Genomic DNA, 16,506 nt, shown 5'->3' with positions numbered 1-16,506 from the left:
TAATTCCTCTCTTTAGAATGGACTGGATTTATTCACTTTCAGTGAATAGAGTATAGAATATCACTTCCCAAGCCAGGTTAAAAAGACCAGGGCTCTCATGTTGGGTTTTCTTTTTCTTGTGCCTTCTTATGTTGCTTGCCTTGTAAGAAGCTAGTTGTCATGTTTATAGCAGCCCTGTGCTAGGCCTCTGTGCCACTGACATGTGAATGGATCCACTGGCAGAGCCCTTGGATGAGCTCAATCCAACAGCTTGACTGAAACCTCATGAATGTCCTTGAGCCAACGCCATCTCACTAGGCCAAACCTACATTCCTCCACAAAACCGTGAGATAATAAACATCTGTTGCAAACTCACTGAGAGAGAAATTAGGAAAACCATAACCTTCACAATAGCATCCAAAAAATGAAATACTGAGGAAGCAATCTAACAAAGCAAGTAAAGTACTCTGAAAATTGAGGTACTCTGAAAAAGGAGATTGAAGAGGATACCAGAAAATCAAAAGATATCTCTTGCTCATGGATACGAAGGACCAACACAGTGAAAATGCCATACTCTTAAAATTATTATACGGATTTAATGGTGATAATGCTTTGATTGCATTATCATACCTCACAGAACTAGGGACATTTCTAAAATTCCTCTGGAACCAGAAAAGACCCAGAATAGCAAGCCAATCCCGGACAATGAAGGCAAGGCAGGAGGCATCACGATCTCTGCCTTGAAATTATACTACAAAGCTCCTGTGATAAAAATCAGTATGGCACTGGAAAAACAAACAAATAAGCAAAAACCAGACTTAGGGACCAGTAGAAGAGATCAGACGATGCAGATACAACTACAAACACCTTCAGCCACCTTATCTTTGATAAAGGAGCCTCTTTAATAAATGGTGCTACAAGAACTGGCTCTCTTAATGCTGAAGAATAAAACTAGACCAAGGTTTATCATCATGAACCAAACTAAAGTGAAATGGATCAAAGACCTAAATATTAGAAAATAAATACCAAATTTACTGGAAGGGAAAGCAGGTAGAAATCTTGAAGACATAGGTGTAGGCAGACAGTTCATGAACAAACCTGGATTGCACAAGAAATGCTTCAAATAATCAACAACTGGAATTTCATCTTATTAAAAGCTTTTGCACAGCAATAGAAATCACCAACAAAGTGAGAAGACAGAAGGAAAGACACTGTCCACAGAGTAGGGAAAATTTTAGCCAATGGTCCCGTAGACAAAAGACTTCTATCTAGAACACAGAAAGAAATGAAAAAACAAAAAATCAGACCCCCAGTTAAAAGACCCAATCCAAAAATGGGCATTGGATGTGAATATACACTTCCTAGATGAAGAAATACAAATAGCAAATAAATGTGTGAAAAAATATTCAACATCACTGATCATTTATATATACAAATTAAAGCAACACTGAGATTCCAACTCACTCCAGAAAGAATGGCTATGATCAAGGAATCAACTAATGATGAATGTTGGAGTGTTTGTGGTGAAAAAGGAATCATTCTTGTTGGTGGTGGGAGTGTAAACTGGTAAAATATCTGTGGAGGTCAATGTGGAGAATTATCAACAAACTACAATAAGAGGTCCCATTTGATCCAGCTATTCCCCTTCTGGGTGTCATTCCAGAAGAATTAAGAACATCATACCGCAGCAATGTATGTGCACCCATGTTTATAGGACCACAACTTGTAATAGCTAGATCTTAGAAACAACCCAAATGCCTATCAACCAAGGAATGGATAAAAAGGATGTATTCTTTTTATACAATGGAACACCACTCAGCATAAAGAAGGTTTACCTTGAGACTTTTACAGGAACATGGATGTAATCTGAGACCATAGTCATTAGGGAAATAAATCAGACTCACATGTGTAAGCATTGTGTTGTCTCCTTGTTGTGAGAAACTGAGAGAGTAAATAAGGTCTAAAAAGCACAATAGATATTGTGAAGTGGAAAGAAATTATTCAAAAAGAAAAAGGAACTGGGCTGGGTGAAAGGGGAAAGCACTGTAGGGAAAAGGTAAAAATGCAAGTCTGTGTTTCTTAGTTCATTAGAAAGGAAGTTTGTGTCAATGTGGACTGGAGAACATTTTAGGCCCATAGCTTGAAGCCTGAGCAACTACTTTAAAGATAGCAACATGTAATGTATTAACTATTGTTATTTTCCTACAATTTTGTTAGGAAATTTTAACTTTTTTTCCAGAAAAAGTGTAATGTTTGTTGTCTTAAACTCTGAAGCTTTGGAGTAATATGTTATACAGCGATAGATACCTAATACAGGTTTTTTTTTTTTTTTTTGCTCCGAATGCCTTCAAGGCATGACTGGCTAGCTTGAGTTGTGGGGATCGAACCACAGCAACCTGAGCCTGACGGCTTTGTTGAAGCAGCCACTTAAAGAACTGAGCTAAGGGGCAGGCCCCCCTAATACAGGTTTTATCTACTCTGCTGCTCACCAGGAACTTGCCTTCTACAGGTACTGCTAAGGAAGGGGGCATCTCCCAATGACATAAATGGTGATTCTCCCGTGTCCCCTGTAAATTTATGTAAGCTGTTTACACCTGAATAGAGTCAGCCTGAATCTCCAAGGCTAACGCAACTAGAAATATCACCAACTGTCACATTTCAGGAAAGTTGCTCTTCTGAAGCCCTTGATTCAAGTTTTACCTGCCATTTTAAAGAGTTCTAGGAATCTTGTTCACACATTAATTGCTTTTAATTTCCTTGTCAGCTTTTGTGGTGTATGTCAGGTGAGAACACAAGATTAGAAACTAGCTTCCCTAATCCCCCAAAATGATTATTTTCTTCTTCATTGGCTCTTAAATTTTTGTTCATACAGAAAAAAGAATACCAACAAGTATACACTAAAACAGACAAGCATATGCCTACATAAAGATTACAAGTCCTACCCATTTCAAAGGCTCACAGCTATACAATGGATACAATTATGTGCACCTATAGTACATACATTGTTGGGATACGAAGGAGCTAAAATAGAGATGTACAGAATGACTGCAGTGCATCTGGGATGAGGAATAGAAAAACAGAACTGCAGCAGCAGAGGGAGTACTAGGAACAGCTGAAACTCCTCAAGGTCATCCTGTTTTTGTGCCCTTACTGCCAGATGCCTCGCAAGTTCTCATGATCTTAGGCACGCACAATAAGAGATTGTTTTGTGAACCAAAAGTAACCTAAAGGCTGAGACTCAATATACATAAAAATAAAGACTGAAGGTGGTGTGGCAGATGGAGTGTCCATGTGTCTTTGCTTGCGGCTGGCCTGTGAGTCTTTCCCAGCAGTACATGACAAGCATATACCACAGTGTTTTAACCTGTGTTCTAAATAAGATGAATAGAAATAATTCCATGCTTCTGGTATGCTTTTGGCATTTCACTTCCAAATAGTTCCTCTACTCCATGTTTGGCTGAATCCACTATTTATAGTATTTTTGCAAACATTCAGAGTTTTCCATCTCCATTATCTCTATTCCTATCCATGCCTCTTACATATACAAGATATAACTATGTTAATCCTGAATGCTTTCACTGTGGGTTTAGCCCTTTCCTTTGGACTACAATAAATAACTATAATATGATTGGATTTCTTTATCAATTCATAAATCCATTCTCCAGGAAGTGAATCCTCTTTCCTTTTGCCCAAATGAGATAATACATGTAAAAAAATCCACGTGTCATGATGCCTAGAATACATTATGCAAAAATGTTAGTTAATACTGTATTATTATTTTCCCTCTTAAGTAACGTGTTTGATTCATTAACAGTTCTCATCTCTTGCAAAATATCATAAACTATCTGAAGCAATAGGAAAAGTTCTTCTCAAGCTCTAAGTACACATAAGCATTTTATGAAAAGGTCTGAATTCTGTAGTGGGGAAAGGCGGGGTCGGTTGAGATTTGAGAAGCTTTGTGATAAGTTTTCAAAAGATGTTGATTCTACTGGTTTAAGAAGAACACTGAGTAGAAAGGTTCTAGAAGTTCTCGAAAATACAGTGAGAAATCCAAATACATGAAGGAAAGCCCAGATGTAAAACATATAAAAGAGATCATTTTTTATGGGTACTTAACTGATACTTACATAGCACATATGCTATTTAGAAATATTCGCTCGAGACAGACAATTCCAGGAAATAGAGCTCCAGTCACACATAGTATCCTATATATGACTCCAAAATAGATGGAGAGTTAATACAACATGAAAAGTTAAACTTAGAATAAGGAAATTTAATAGCAAAAGGCAGAATTATTTCTGGGAAATTAAAGCTTAAAGCAGACATTGTCTTTATATTCTGCAGGGGTTAAAGATAACTATATTTCTTGACATAGCTGCAGAAGAAGGAGGAAAGTTACACTATCCTTGTTTCAAACATATGACAACCAGGCAGAGAGACAATTTAGCTTGATTTTAACATGTCTTTCATCCCTGCCTGTGCCGTACACCTTATTCAGCAGTTGTGCAGACAGAGGGCTGCTGCTCCAAGCCCAGGATGATGATGTTTGCTTAAAATGACTTTGTCAGAAGTGCTCCTGAGTGTTTTGATAAATAAATACTTTTCAAGAACTTGATTAAAAGTATTCATGGTCGAAGTATCTTTTATCATGAATGACATGCCAGGATAAATAATATGAAGGCTATAAAAAAGCCTTCTCAAAATGTAAGATGTAAAGATATGGGATTCTGTCTAGTAAGCGATAACTCATATTCCACGCCTTTCTTCCCCCAGCGTAGTGTGGATGAGGTTGGGGTGATCTATTACCCTTTTCAGCACACCAACAATTTATGAGTCCATGTGTGCCTTTCCAGTATGTTCAAATTATACAAAGGTGAATGAGGCAGAGGCATTTTGGTGATGAATTCAATTATTTCAAGACTTCCATTATAAATAGCTGAAAATGAATGACCAATAATCCCTAGACCATTACAACAAATACCAGTTCTCACAGTTTCTCTAGCTCCAGCTATTCATTTCAGACTTTATAATCAGTAATCTTGCTATAAGACTATGATGAATTAAAAAGTGGCTGCTGCACTGACTGTAGTTCTGAGTAGAGAAATCCATTATTTTTCAAGCTCTCCACCTTCTCACTGAAATCTATAGTTTGTGTCTGTGGTTAGTGATTTCAAATGACATTCTGGGAAACCCCAGCGGACCCAGCTAAGGAAGGACTTCTTAAATTGTGATTCAGCAAAGATTTCTGAGAACTCAGGGTTTGCTCACATTTCTTCAATTTCTCTCCAGGCCTGTTCTAAATTCTAGGGTCACCCAAATGGTCCCAGAAATACTTCTCTTTTCTCTCAGTATTTTTCTATTTGTTTTGGTGAGAACAGGAATTTTATCACTAGAGATTAATTTTAAATCCCATTTTTTCTCATATGCATTCTGTTAAAATGCAGGTTGCCTGTGGCAGGATTACTGCCTAAGAAGACATTATTAGTTAACACCTAAGTGGCAGACTAAGTGAGGATGAGACAGCCAAGGAAGAAAAGAGTGAAGGCTGCTGGGGCCTGAGCAGAATTTCTGTGGAATTAGAGAATGGGGAAGGAGATGGATTTAGGTTTAACATTATGACCTTTTTTCTTGCAAAAGACAAAAATCATGAAATGGCCCTCCTCATGGATAACAGAAACATCACTATAAAAGCTGCCTTAGGGATTTTCAGATTCTTTTATCATGACCTTGACTTTAATGACCCAATATATTACAATCAAGGTCATGCATTCAATCAAATCTTAGCCTACACATTAAAAATACTAATGGCATATGGCTCAGTGGATTCAACAATGAAGTGTGTTACAGGCTTAGTTGTGTCTTGCCCCAAGTTCCCGTGTTGAAGTCCCAATACCTTAGTGTTTCAGAATGTTGGTATTTTTGGAAATGAGCTTTTTGAAGTATAATTAGGGTTACAAGAAAACAGAAAGGAGGACTCTAATGTAATATGACTGGTGTCCTTTTAGGAAAAGGAAGAGACATCAAGCATATGCAGGCACAGGGAAAGGTTACATGAGGATACTGTGGGCAACAGGTCAACCGCAAGTCAAGGAAAGACACACCAGGAGCCAGCGCTGCTAGCACTTTGGTCTTGCATCCCAGCCTCCACAAGAGTGAGCAAGTAAGTTTCTGTTTTTTTACTTATTTTTTGTAATTAGTACAGGGTCAAGAGGGTCTGTTTTTCTTTTTTTTTAAATTTAATTTATTTTTATTTATTTATTTATTTATTTGTGTGTGTGTGTGTGTGTGTGTGTGTGTGGCCAGCTCAGCCCACCAGGGGGCGGGGCTGGCTGGCCTGTGGTGCTGGCGGATTGAACCGCGGTCCCTGTGCTTTGCTAAGCTTGTTCTAGTTAGGTGCTTTAGACCACTGAGCCATCTCACTAGCCCGAGGGTCTGTTTTTCAAGACCTTCATCCTGTGGTAATTTCCTACTGCAGTCTTAATAAACTAGTAAAAATGGTACTTTAAAATTTTTTTGTTTAATATCACTTTTAGTTTGTTATTTATTTTAAAAATCTCCATTAGTTGGATTTGGCACATCAATGAAATGCTGGTGTTTGTCTTTGTCTACATTTACCATCTTTATTTACATAAAACTTAATATAACTTTCTTTTTCCACATATTTTTTATCCTCTTCAACCAGAGAGTACTGGGGCTACTCTAAATAGATGATTTTTCAAACAATAAAAATATTTACTTTTTCTCCCTTTTCCCTTTATCCTAGGTGTTTTTTAAAAAGTATTTATTTGTTACAGGGTCTCACTATGCAGTTCACACACATAGTGATCCTCCTGTCTCAGCCTCCCCAGCACTGGGATTATAGGTATGTGTCACCATGCCTGGTTTCAGGGCCAACATGGCGTGTGGTACCAGGGCCTTAACTCCTTGTGCTTGCTAGGCAGGCTCTTAAGCTGCTGAGCTATCTCTCCACTCCTGTCCATCTGCCTTTCTTTTTCCTTTTGTGTTAACTATTGTCATTCTCATTTTGTTGTATAATTTTGCTTTACTTTTTTCCATAAAATAAAAAGGATATTTTATTAGTAAAAAAAGAATTCTGAGAATTCTTATGAATTTTGATTAAGGCAAGAGAAGATTTTATCCACAGAGCACTGTCAATATTCTATGATGCCAACAGATACTTATCAGGTAGCTTCTGAGTGTCAGGCACCACTTACGTGCCAGACATACAGTATAAACCAGTCAGACAGAGATCCTTGTCCCATAGACAGGGATGGAGAACCTTTTAGAACTTTCAGATATAAACAGGCCACATGGAAACATGTGTCACAGGCTCACCACCACTGGACTAGGGCAAAGTGGGTGGCAAACCATATGCCCACCTCTCCACTCCATGATAACAACTAAGGAGAGGAGAACTATTGGAGGTGGCTGTGAGGAACCCGTGCCTGAGCACGTGGAAGGAGGAGCAAGCCCGAAGTAAGGAAGAATGTTCTGGGCAGAGGAAAAGCCAGTGCTGAGGTCTGGAGGCACGAGGTTTGCTTTGTCTTAGAAGCTGCTCAAACCTTGGTGTGACTGACATTATGATTGAATGGGGAGAGCTTGTGCGCAGCGAGGCTGCGAGAGGAGCAGGCGGGCTCGTAGATCACGTATGGGCTCGTAGACCATAGTGAGGAACCTGGGGGCATGCCACGAGCTGTCAGAACATAGTAAACTATGTTAAGCAGTGATGCTATTAACATTTAGCCTTCCTATTTAAAACCCCCAAACAGAAATTCTTAGAATCAATTTGATACATAGTTCTCCCAACAAGCATAAAATGTTGTGGAGCAATTTAAACAGGTTGCATTATCAACCCCCTTAGCAAGAAATATATTAACAGTATAAATGTGTAAATTTTTTCTCTTTGAGAAAAACAATTTTAACTTGACCTAGAGGACAGAAGTCTCACCAAGTGACTGCAATTAATCAAACTACAGAAGGGTGCCTTTAGCTACTTCCTCTTGGTCTCTTACAAAGTGAAGAGAAATATGCTAGAAGCTTTTGAATGGTGTGCATGGAGGACATACTGTGATCAAGGGTAGAAGTGCTGGGGTTGTTTCTAATCTTTTAGTCTGCCTGCCCTGGATCTTCTCTATAAATCGCAGGTAAGTGCAGGTCCTTGATCAACTCTCAGGGAGGGTGGAAAATAACGTTCATTGTATCAGATTTTGAGACTCCTTCTCCCTCAGCAAAGAAGGTGCTTAAAAACCACAAAGACTTTTTATTATTAATTAAAAGGCAGCAGAAATTCTCTCCTGAGCTGCTGCATATTTGTTGGGCTTTTCTGACTTCAGAACCAGCAATGTCTTAAGTGTCTCTTTAACTTAGCAGCAGACTATTTAAAATGAGGCAGTTTCCCACTATGTTAAGTAATTCATATAGGATAGAAGATTTTCATGTAGAGTTAGTCAGGAATATGACTGAATAATGATAAATCCAAAGCTTTCAGCAGGGCCCAGCTCTAGGACACCTGCTTGCTGAGGTCTCCTGAGGGTGTGCAGACGATGAGGGAGAGTAGTGAAGTGAAAACTGGACATGATCCCATGTCAGTAAGACCTAGTAGCAGGACCTCAGTAGAATATGACCCAGGATAAGTCCTGCATGTCTCAGGGCTTGTGCTTTCTTACCGGTGAAATGGAAAAAACGCTATCCAAAGTCTAGACCCGTGAGGAAGCTATTATTATTTTGTATTTAGGACAGGGTGTACAGGGTCTCACTGGATAGATCGAACTCATAGTGATTCTCCTGATTACAGCCTCCCAAGTGCTGGGATTACAGGCGTATGCCACCATACCCAGTCTCAATGGCTGTAGCAGCGTGCCCCAGGGGTGGGCCAGGCACAGCAGGCCCGGGGATCAAACTCCCGGCCCCTTAGTCTGCCTAAGCAGGCGCTTTAATCTGCTAAGCATTTTGGCTGGCTCTAGAAACAAAGTAAAGAACAAGAAATGAAAGCAAAGATAAAAATGAGAATTTTGAAGAAGTTGGAACTTCTGAAGGACAGAAAAAAAACCTGTAAAGGATGTGGAGACAGCTGTTCAGATGGAGTTTGCCTCATTTATCAGTCTTATACTCTGCTTTGTTTTCAAAATATAAATCGCTTTCTGGATTTTATCAGGCAGATGTAAGGTGTCTCTGTGGAGACTGTTTTATGGTCTCAAGCAACCATCATGTCAATATGATTGATCACTTGAGTAGGCAAAATGACTGGTAGTGAAAAACTCTGAGATTTTCTCTTTGGAGGTTTCTTTATTACAGCCTTAATTAATAAAAGGTCAAAGAAAAGTGGTAGAAATGACAAGGATGTGCTTGGAATTATAGGAGAGAGGACATTGCCCTCATACCACTGCCTTCTGAGCAGGTCTGCACTAATTGTGTTTTTGAAGATTACTGATACAATCTTTTACAGTTTACAATTTAGTTTTGTTTTCACCTGCTATATAGAAAATTTGTTGTGAATAAGATTAAAGTAATCTTGTGATTTCGAGAGAGTGAGAAGAGATATGGTAGAAATTATGAAATCTAGAAGCTCAGGAAATTTTAACAAAGTGATGGGCTTAGGTCAGCTGAAGAGCATTTTTATCTCAAGGAGTAAAACTAGGATAAAAATAAACTACTGTGCTGGTTATATGTTTTAAAAACATGAGTTTGTATATTTATCACCTATATCTATTAAAACTAATAATATTAAATAATTCACCAAATCTGTTGTCTCACCTACCAATCTTGCAAAAATTGGTTGATGGTATAAAAAATGTTAGCAATGAAACCTTTGGAAATAGTAAAGGGACAAAAGAGTTCTAGGAACAAAAGGTCTAATAACACTAAAGTGGTGAGGCAATGGGCACCGAGCAATGGAGATTACACATTTGAGGAATGCGTTTATGAACTAGCAAAGGAACCTCATGGCAAAAGTGTGAGCCACCTTAACGGGGATTTAACCCACTGTATACTTCACAGATATAACCTCAGAAAATCCATGGGCCCTTAGTTTAGAGAAAATTGAAGTCAAAATTAAAATATTTTTGAAGACTCACTTGTTTGTACAGCAGCAGCCTAATGTTTAGGCAGTGGTATAGTTACTGTTGGAGGCATTTAGGCAGATTTATGTTGAATCAAGAGCAAGGAATTGAGCAGAATGATTTAAAACATTTTGAGTTTGGCTGGAGAGGAAGCTCCAATAAAGCTGTGGATTGTAAAGGTACAGCAGATTAGAACTTGGTTTCTGAGAAGGAACAGGACAACGGAGAAGAGGGCCTGAAGACATCACAAGAAATATGACTCCAGATTTTGCAGCCTCAGGGTTGCAAAGATGAAAGAATTTATTTGCTTTGAGAAGAGTGCCCCAGACTACCATGTTCCAGGATGGTGGCAACATAGAGAATTTACTGCTCAGAATTGGGCTCAGTCACCCAGGCACTTGAGCCCTATAGCCAAGAGAGAAGGAAGCCCAGCTACTTGTCTAGCTGGTCGTAGACTTTGGATTCATCCACATGGTGTTGGCTTTAGATGCATGCAAAATGCAAGGGGTGTGGGATCAGAAAGGCTCACACCTAGATTTGAGAAGAAAACCTGGGAGGCCAGGCAAGAAAACCTTGTGAAGGCAGTGTGTGGAGCTGTCAGCATCAAGCAAGAGGTGCAGTGGAGGTTCCAGAAGGTTGGAGAAACCAGGAACATGGATCATCTGAGGAAAGTGGTGAGGAGTAAACAAAACCTGCTGAAGACAGAAGCTGTGGGAGTTCCCACTGTCTGCAGTGCCACAGGAGTGGAGTCAGTCAAGCCCTTTGGTGTTCACATCTTACCACAGACTGCCTCAGATGATGGACATGAAGTAACAGGACTTAAAGATTGCCTTCCTGAAGTTTGAACTTACTCTGATCCCCCGTCCTTTCTATCCTCCTATTTCTACCTTTGGAATGGAAATGTTAATCTTGTGCCATTGTAGATTGCAAATGTTTACCTTTCTTTTTATTTGTACAGCTAAGAGTTTGCTATAAATCATATGGGAGATTTTGGACTTGGATGTTTTAGCAATGCTGTAACCATTAGGGCTTCGGCAAGTTTTAGAGACAGACCAAATGCCTTATGCATAAAGGTATGCACATGAGTCCTTTGGGGCTCAGGGATGGAATACTATGGTCTGTGTCTAGACATTCTTTCAAAGCCTCATGAAGTAATAGGTGGAGCATTGCAGAGGTGGCTGGATCTAGAATGTAATGCTGGGATTAAGAATGTGATGCTTGAATTGGTTCATAGTGTGATGGTAGAATTAAGGGTGACCATCTTGGCTATGAGTGCTATCTGCCCTAAGGATGAATAGTGTGTATAGAATGTAAGGGACAGAAAGAGGGATGCTGTGGACCTTGCTTGTTTCTTGCTGCTTTTGCTGCCTTCTATCCACCATCAACTGTTTCTTCTCTAACCTGCCATCCTGCCTTGGAGTCAGCCACCTAGGAACTGAAACTTCTATGAACTGTGAGCCAAAATAAACCTTTTGTTCTTCAACATTTGGTACTGGATATGTTGCCTCAGCATCAAGAAAATTAGCTAAGACACTGTGTCAAATTAAAATAGAGAGCCATTTCATGAATGCCTTTATCATTTCTGAATGCCTATTTGAATTGCTGGACTTCATACATCTGAGAGGGAATGTTGAGCATTACATGGCTTGAAAGCAGGCTTCAGCAGCAGAGCTGCTAGGATACATCTGTAAGTAATGGAATTATTGAGTGGGGCTTTCTCCCATGGCTATCAGCATTAAAGAAATGCTTTCTATTTTGTGACCCCATCACATTAGATTTCCTCTTTTTCACTTCTATCCTAACTGAAATGAAGCATTGATTCTTATCTCAGCAGAACATACATGTCCTTGGAACAAGACAAATTCTTGACTTATGATCCTGCAGTAATTACACATGATATGTAGAACAGAATGAGACTCAGAGTTCTGCATGCAACTGAGTATTAATTTCCATTCACACAGGTTTTTAACTTAAGTAAGATATAAGTAAGAATATGAATTCTATGGTACATTAATGGGAAGTGTTCAAACTAATATCTCAGAAGACATCCTATTTGAATTTGGTAAAAAGTACCTCAGTGACACAGCTGTAACATGCAGGGACTTTGTCCCTTGTCAGGACTGCTTGTTACCAAGTCACACCATTTCTCTAAGGACAGTCAAGCAGCCAAACCTGCACTAACCATGATGGGTTGCTCTGGAGCATGTTGACATACAACCCGATGAGCACATGTTCATCAGCTAGCCTGTCTGCCACATTTAGGCTGTACTGTATCCTGAAATGGGGTGGGAGGAAAGAAAGGTGTTAAGGAGAAAGATGTAGAGAGGGAGTGAGTTTGTGGAAGAAAACACATGTAGAAAACCAAAGCAATATAGGAAGGGTATAAGTGAAGTTGTATGAAAAACACAAGCAAAATCCAAGCAATAAAATCCACAATTTCATTGCAGTAGCTTTAAAAGTGAAGACTTCTGTTTAGGCTGAAAAACTTTTTGGAAAACAAATTTGAATTCTTCAACAATTAACGTCATGGAATTCATCTGTACAGGAAAAAGTAGTAAGCAAAGATTAAGTATCTTGGAAAAATAAAATCATCAGATTAGTCATTTAAAAGGAAAAGGAAATTAGAAAAAGTGAATCACAGCACAAATGTGTCCACTTGAAATAACAACTTGGTGCTGTTAATTGGTTATGGTACTGCTTCTACTAAATCAGAGATGGGCTTTCACACATAGTAGTTTTGATGGAAGCAACTCCGTTTTAGTGTAGTTAATTCAGAGGTCCAGTACACTCTGGTTTTAACTTACCCTTTGCCCTTCAGAAAAGCAGGAGCAGCCCTAGCCAGCATTTTGTTCTGCTCTACTTCACTGTCCTTGGGAGGAGAGCTAGTTAATAAGATGGGAAAGCCAAGAAGAGCTTAAACACAGCAACGGATTTGAGAATAGAAGCTGGCAACAGAAACTCCCCAGTCTCTCTCCAATCTCTATTTGGAAGGATTTCTTATTATTTTGAAGTACACAGGATATTTTCAGATTTCCTCAGGATTCAGAGCAGAGTAAAAACTGGCCTGAGAGTCATACTTACAAATCTACTAGCTGACTTAATCTGGATTTGATCCCTGATTTTGTTCAATGAGCAAGCAACCGTGGTGCTTAAGTTTAGACATGAAAATTCTTTCAAAATTAATTATAAGGTAGCATGTAAAACAGCCCAGTAGGTCACTAAGTCCTCTCAGTTTGTAGATCCCACTTCAAGAGTTTTTTTCTCAGCCTTCCCTATATTCTCCAGCTGTGTTGAATAGAGACTTGAATAATTACCTACAGATGGCTGCTGTATTAGATGTGTTTTCTGTTCTAAAGAGCAAGTCACCTGAACTTGGCTGTGATGCTATAAAGAAAGGTTTTAGAGAAACAGAAATACATTTTGGGAGCTCTATAATTATAATCATATTTCTTATATCATCATAGCTAGTGGATAGAGTTCTATTGCTAAAATTATTCTTAACATTTTAGATTACTTATGAAGAAAATTAATTTCAGTTAGTAATTTAAATGATTGTTCCAAAGTTTAAATATGATTTTTATTAAAATACAAGTAAAAAAATAAGTGGTAATTAATTACGTGTGTCCAAGTCTAAGCCACCCAGGGTCTGTTGTGATGAGCAGGCGTGCTCTGCTGGGAGATAGGATGAGTCTTATACTACAATTGAATTGATCATGTGTGGTTTTTAGCAATTGCTCCTTTGAAAGTTAAGAACTTGCCCCACACATTGGTATACTTAAAATTACCCCTGCCCCTTTATAAAAAATAAAATAATAAAACATTCATTTTAAATACCAAATATTTAACTACTGAGATCTAAATTATGTTTTGCCACAATGTCCAAGAAAATTGAAGTCTTATCTTTATCTATATATCTTTGTATGCTTATAAAATAGTTAAAATCTTGTGAAACTTTTAATTAAAATTTTAGGTTTGTACTATGACGTAGTACCACTCTTTACTAAACTCAAATTTATAAATGAACATCACATTAGAGTTGTGTATGTTATAGTTAGAACACCTGTTTTGTAATATGACATACTAAGGATTCCTTATATAGTGAAGTAGCTTGTAAATTTATATCAGATTTTATTTGTAAGGAAATGTCTAGGGTAGAATAAGCAATCATGTTTATTGAACATATGACATTTTCATTCAGCCCTTTACAATGACATTTGTTATAGAAATAATTACTGTATTTAAAAAGTACAAACTTTATTCACTTTAAAGTAGATTAGAGTTCAGATGCGTGTAATGTTTTGATGCATGTATACATTATAGAATGATTCAATCAAATTAATTAACATATCCAGCATCTCAAATACTTATTTTTTTGGTGACAATATTTAAAATCTATTCTTTCAGCAATTTTGAAATAAACAGTGCATTAACTGCAGGCAGCACACCCAGAGATAGAGTACCACAACTTTAGAATAATAAAGTAGATTAATGTTTAGGAGAAGTTAATTTCCTGATAGGCTAAGTTGTTTTTAAGATATTGAACTTTATCTTCTAAGACTATAAAATCTGGCCATCCAGGGCCAATCACCACTTTGCCGTTTAATGCTGATGTTTTCTGAGATGTTCTAGTATCCAAGCTTTTCAAACTCTGTCTACGGAAGCCAGTTTGTATATGTTCATTATCTGGTAATACAGTCTCCCTGATGCCCAAGAGGCTCACCAACTACCTTTTAAACCTTAAGTTCAGGTAGATGTAGCTTTTGCATAATTGATTTTAGATGCCTGGGAAACCATTTAAAATACTTTCTGAAATGTATCAGTAATTCTTCCTTCCAAGCCAAATGATTTCCCTGGTTTGTTATACTTGCTTCATCTTTGAATTCCAGGACATTCTGTTGAAACCAAAATCCTGGCCATGGATTCTGAATATTAAAGATGAAAAGAAAGAAAAGGGGTAACACATGCCTATAACCCCAGCATTCTGAAAATCCAAGGCAGGAAGACTGCAAGTTTGAGTCCAGCTTGGACAATTTTAGCAACTTCATGAGATCCTGTCTCAAAGTGAAAAATAAAAAAGGACTGGAGGTGTAGCTCAGTGTAAAGGCCCTGGGTTCAGTCTGCAGGATGGGGGTGGGGATGGCAAAGCAACCAAGCAAAGAAACACAAAAAATCAAAGGTGATAATGTGTTTTCCATAAATCGTTCTAGGGAGGCTTTATGAGAGTACGTCTATGGGTCGATAAAGCCTTTTCTACCACTTGGTCACTCCACAACATGGAGGAGCCTGGCTGATGTCACTGTCACACAGCAACAGGTATCAAGAGGGGGGCAATTGGTTAGATTTCCCTGGAGGCCTCATGTTTTCATTCCCTTCAATTCTTTGGACTCTCCTCTTCCCTCTCCTCCACTTACATTTCTCCTTCTTCTCTTCATCCCTTTTTTCTTTCTTCTAGGTCCCTTCCTCTGTCACATGGCTGAATACATATTCTATAAAAACACATCGCTTTTCATTTTATTTTCTTCATTTACCTTTACCAGTATTGGTTTCACGGAATACTTGAAATCTTTTTATTTTCCTTTTCCTATCACACAAATTCTTGGGAACATCAGTTCTTGGAAAATATAAAGTTATATCACACATACATTTATGAGCTTGTGGAAATAAATTATTTTGTTTTGCTATAGCTCTGGGCTTCTAGCGCCAGGAATATTTTTGACTTTGCACATTCACTCTTAATATACTCTTGCACTAACTTCAAATTCTTCTTATCACTTTCTTCTGGATAGCCAAAGGTAAGGACAATCACAGAGGTAGCCAAGCGCATGATGAAAGTAAAAGTACTCAAAATGACATGGGACCAAGGACTTGAAGGGCTGGCTGGGAGGCAGGTTTCATTTTAAGCATGGATCTTTTCAATCTTTTATACGGTCCCTTTGACTAGAATTCCTTCTACAGCTCCAAGAGATTTTGGAGAAGGAAAGAAAAGTGATTATCTCCTTAACCTGTACTATTGTGAAGACAGGAAAATATACAGTTCATTATGATGTCTTCAAAGAAGTGTTACACCATTATGTAGAAGAAAATGGATTTTCAAACCTTCATTTTGAGGCTTGGGAGTTTTCAGGGAGAAGTGAAGTGACATTTCAGAAGGCTTAGGGGCCAGGTACATGGAACTTACTTCCCTCTCTGGAATGAGCGCCTCCCACCTGGCAGTTGTCAGAATCTTTTTTTTAAATATAGTTTTTTATATTAATTTTATTGAGAAGGTAGAAATTAGACAGTTTCAAAACAGGTTAGTAGGATAGTTACAATAATTAATGCATTGCATATTGCTGTCTTTGTAGTAGATATTCATAGTACAAGATGTAGACATGATATCTTGTCTAAAAACTATTAGTTCAAAACTTTCTTCTCAGTGAACTAAGAGAAAGTAGCTGTATATCTATGCTAACTATTATATATATATATA

At 38.1% G+C, this 16,506-nt stretch overlaps 1 protein-coding gene across 23 annotated transcripts in view; it reads right to left on the bottom strand.

Moving 5' to 3' along the window:
• Dtna (dystrobrevin alpha) overlaps nucleotides 1-16,506 on the bottom strand; it is a 407,896-nt gene that overhangs the window by 44,087 nt on the left and 347,303 nt on the right. For 17 of the 23 annotated variants that reach the window (XM_023714185.1, XM_023714184.1, XM_023714194.1 and 14 more), the window contains 2 exons: nucleotides 12,842-12,919; nucleotides 12,220-12,312 (listed from right to left, as the gene is read on the bottom strand). The exons of the other annotated variants lie outside the window; for them this stretch is intronic. In XM_023714185.1, the coding sequence (XP_023569953.1) occupies nucleotides 12,220-12,312; nucleotides 12,842-12,919 (171 nt within the window). The remainder of the gene's footprint in view (nucleotides 1-12,219; nucleotides 12,313-12,841; nucleotides 12,920-16,506) is intronic. 23 annotated transcript variants of the gene reach the window in all.

The sequence above is a fragment of the Octodon degus genome, unplaced genomic scaffold (genome assembly GCF_000260255.1).
Source record: "Octodon degus isolate 3935 unplaced genomic scaffold, OctDeg1.0 scaffold00003, whole genome shotgun sequence".
Classification (NCBI taxonomy): Eukaryota; Metazoa; Chordata; class Mammalia; order Rodentia; family Octodontidae; genus Octodon; species Octodon degus.
The sequence above is the reverse complement of the archived record's forward strand: the minus strand, read 5'-3'. Positions and strand labels throughout refer to the sequence as shown.